The 4,133-nt window shown below is 37.8% G+C and overlaps 1 protein-coding gene across 1 annotated transcript in view; it reads left to right on the top strand.

The window, feature by feature from the left end:
* The window catches only part of REC114 (REC114 meiotic recombination protein), a 56,443-nt gene that overhangs the window by 34,256 nt on the left and 18,054 nt on the right, over positions 1-4,133 (top strand). The window contains exon 2 of the mRNA XM_080397383.1: positions 524-613. Within this exon, the coding sequence (XP_080253509.1) occupies positions 524-613 (90 nt within the window). The remainder of the gene's footprint in view (positions 1-523; positions 614-4,133) is intronic.

Here is a 4,133-nt window from a genome sequence, read left to right as displayed (position 1 = left end):
GTGACGGGCAACGGGGGATGGGGGGTGTGTGTGTGTGTGTGTACTGCTTGGTTTTGCTGTGTCTGGCTCTAGGGGGGGTCTCGGAGGCCACTGTGTGGCAAGCAGTAATAAGGGAGGCCTTTGCAGGTATCGCTTTGCAAGTCCAGAGCTAATGCAGGAATCAGGAGATATTTTATTTCATGAACTATTAATGTAAACACATCAATGATATGATAGTGGCCCTCTTCTTTTTTTTGTTCCTTCCCTCAGCAGTGATCTGTGGTATTAAAAACTATAGATCAAGTTGGAAGAGTCCAGATGGTTATTTAAAGTACTAAAATCTGTATATGGGGTTATAGTTATTAAAAAAAATTAAGTGTGCTGCCTGTCTGTGGGAGAAGAGGGCAAGTTGCATTAACAAGAGGTAAATTATACACCTGAATTCTAACACCAACCTTTGAAATCTTTTATTTTGCGCAAGAAATGGGAAATGTAGATCCTGTGCTTCCAAGGCTAGATTTTTGTTTTGTCTACCTTTTTAAAGGTTTTTGAATCAAATGAAGAATCAGGCTCTCTTATTCTCACCATTGTTGTATCTGGCCATTTCTTTATTTCCCAAGGGCGAACAGTACTGGTAAGTTTCTTATGTATAAAGAACAACTCTCCTTTCATGTTGGCATCAGTATTAACTTTGTTTCCCTTCTGAGCTTCATGTTTTCTCCCACTGAAAGGAAACTGCCAATTTTGTTTTGCTCATGGTAATTCTCATGTGCTGCTTTCTCTGTATGTTTAGCAGAATACTACTAAATGCATTATTTCATACTGAGGAAGTGTTTCTTCTGTAGTTTTCAAAATCTAGATTAAGATGTAATACTAAGCGCTGCTGATGCTGAAAGAGACACAGGTTTTATTTGTGATACTTCTGCCTAAGAAAACAGGGAAAACACACCATTAAGAAACAGATAAAAATATAATTTCTTATCAGATTTAGTATATGATCCAGCTAGTTTCTTGTCAATGAACTGTTAGTATTTTGGTTTTGATAATTTGGTTTAGGAAAGGGTATGGGGTTCTTTTATGTTGGGTAATATGATCTAACATACAACTTATATTCATGGAGACAAAATAACAGCTTCAAAGTTGTGTCAACTGGTTTTTCTCTAGCCTGTACTTAACCTAAGTATGACCAGCTACTAAACCATAAGGATTTCCCAAGGAGACCAAAGAGGTTAAAAGAAGCACTCTCTCTTGGAGCTGGTTTGATACTCATGACAGAGAAGGCCTGTGCTGGAAAGTGGAATCAAGTGTGTTCCAAGCATATAGCCAATACCCGGTGGTGATAAATAGGAATTGGCTGATAAATATATTAAAAAACTATTACAAAGCACTGGAAGATGCTGCAGTATTAAGATAACAAAGACTATTTTTTTTTTTTTTATAATACAGAATGTATAAGAGAGTATGTTGTAGCTTTAAATATGTATAAACTTATAAATTAGTTTTTACTGTACCTCTTAAAAGGTCTTAAACTTACATAAATATATTGTAAGTACAGGGGGACAACCAAGGATACCCTTGAATTTTTTTTGTCTGTAAGTGTGTTAAGAATGTTGAATAGATAATGAATGAGCTAACAGAGAGCTGTCAGCTGTCAGTCTGAATACCCCTCATACAAGATGTGGTATGTGACTCACATATTTAGTGAGGACAAGTTGAATATTCTTGGTGAAGGTATAAATGGAATGTAGAAAGTATTTTAGCAGTTGTGTTGTGTAAGAAAAAGGTATGGAGTATTCAAAATCCAAATAGTTAAAAGAAACACAGCTGAAATGAGACTTGCTGCCATCTCTTACCGAATTCTGTTTGGATTGAATTGGTGCAGAATGCACCTCTCCTGGCATTGGTCTTGTTTTCAGTATCCTGATCAGATGGCTGTAACTATTTAGTAACTAATAGACTTATGTTACTGTGTAGAATGTGCTTGAAATAACCATCTAAAGGCTAACTGAAAGTTTTAACAACTAATTAATGAGCAAAAAGGCGCAGACAAAAGCTGTAGCCCTTCAAAGACTGCATCTGGCAAAGACTGCATCTGGCAAGTAACAATGGGCAGATAAAAGTGTGCTGTTGTAAGGGATGAGTGCAGGAAGTATAAGAAAATCTTTATGAAGACTTAGCTGAGAAAAGCACTTTCTTGCAACTCTTAGATTTAGTGGCTAGTGAAGCTTTCAGGCAGCTGCCTTGCTTGAAATGCCAGATGAGGAACTGCTGAGATCTGTCAGGTCTAAGAGACACTAAGATACTGCAGTAAGATCACAGCCTAAAAACAGCGCAGAATAGAGGTGGAACAGACATGCTTGGTAAATGTGACCAAAATAGAACACTGAAGGTTTAAAAGAAAAGAGTTGGTGGTTGTTGTTGTTGTTGTTGTTTTAAACAAACAAACAAAAAAAACCCCCAAAACCCATGTATTTATTTTGGCAATGCTTCTATGCCAACCTTAAGGCCAAAACCAACATTGTTTTATTAAGTGTTAGAGAAAAGTTATACAAAAAGGTGTCATAGGCATTTAAAAACCTGACTGTTAAATCCTTTGGGTGCAGTTCTTTGAGTGCATGCAATTGGGATCATGCTGCAGGTGTGTTCTGTAAATACAGAATTAAACTAGTGTGTATGCCTTCTTACATTTCTCAGAGATTGGAGCAGTTGCAGTCCTCCCAACCATTCCTGATAAACATACCTGACTAACTGAAAAATATAGCAAATACTCAGTCTGCTGTTTCTGAACCTGGGCAGCGTCTTCAGAACTGTATTAGGTTTTCTGTTTACAAGGGATTTGGTCCAGCACATCTGGCTTAGTTTTACTGCTTAGGTTTGTTCCTTAGGCACATGCCCTCCCAGAAATGCATCCCTTTTCCCAACACTATCCAAGACTGATATGCAGTGATCAAATTCTTCCTGGGACAATCCCAGTCTCCAGGTATCTTTTCAGTCTTTGAAGAACAGTCTGTGGAATCTCTTTAGTAAAGCAGCCAGTATCATCAGCAGAAAGGTAACACACAAGAATTGTGCTGAAAAAGACAGCACAGGCAATGATGCTGTTGGTCAGTAGCCAGTAACAGCTTACAATGCAGTAGACTCAAAACTAGCCAGAACTGCACAGGCCACTGGTAACATATTGCAAACTCCTTCCTGAGATGCCACATAACAAAAAGTTGTGGTACTGTGCAGTCTGTGTTATTGCTGTAGAAATAATCAGACTGTAGAAATGGTTAATCTCACTTGTTCTATCTCCCTCTAGCCTCCAGCTCTCAGGAGTTGTCAGAAACCTGTCACAATATTGAAACAGGCTTTGGACGACTAAGTACATATAGCTCTTCTGAATCTGTCACAGACCAAATCCTCTCACTGGGGGTCCGTTATAATGGACATTTTGTCACAGAGGATAATGTGCGAGTTTCTGTTCCAGAAGGAATGTATCAAGTTTGATAGAATGCCACAATTGTTGGAATGATTCAGTTTGTGGTTTTACTGTGTACACTTACTTGTACTTGCTGGCCTAGGCTACTGAATATTTTCTTTTTATTGCCAAGGTGTTCTCCAGCACATAAATGCTGCCTTACTTACTGTCATTGAAGTTCCCTCTGATGTACTTACTGTTTCTTGCTATGTAGTTAACTGCATCCTTTAAGTTGTTGATGTCTAGTCTTTTAGAAGATCCATCTTCTAATCCCTACTTTTCAGTCCTTTTGATGTACTACAGACTCCTGGTTTTGAGGGAACTGGATAATAATTACCATAGCTTTGTACCTTGTACCTCTGCATAGGAACACAGTGAGGTACAAGATCTGTGTCACAGGGACACCGTTTCCTTCTCAATTCGAATAGCTATATTGTATTGCTGTAAAATTTCCATGGATTAATTAAGGGATTTTTTTTTCCCTCTAACAGTAATCCAAGAATGAATTGAACTGCTAACCAAATTCAAGAATTCATTCAGTGGTAAATGTTCCTAACTCTTATCTTTTTTTTTTTTTTTTTACTGCAGCAGTAATGGTAGAGCAGGAACCCCCACCCCAAGAATTTTAAGATGAACATTCTAAGTAAGAGTTTTAAAAAAGAAAATTGTCATCCAACATCTGTAACGAAGAAAA

Source organism: Falco punctatus (assembly GCF_963210335.1).
Source record: "Falco punctatus genome assembly, chromosome: 7".
Lineage (NCBI taxonomy): Eukaryota > Metazoa > Chordata > Aves > Falconiformes > Falconidae > Falco > Falco punctatus.
Note: the sequence above shows the minus strand (reverse complement) of the source record. Positions and strands in the feature narration are given on the sequence as shown.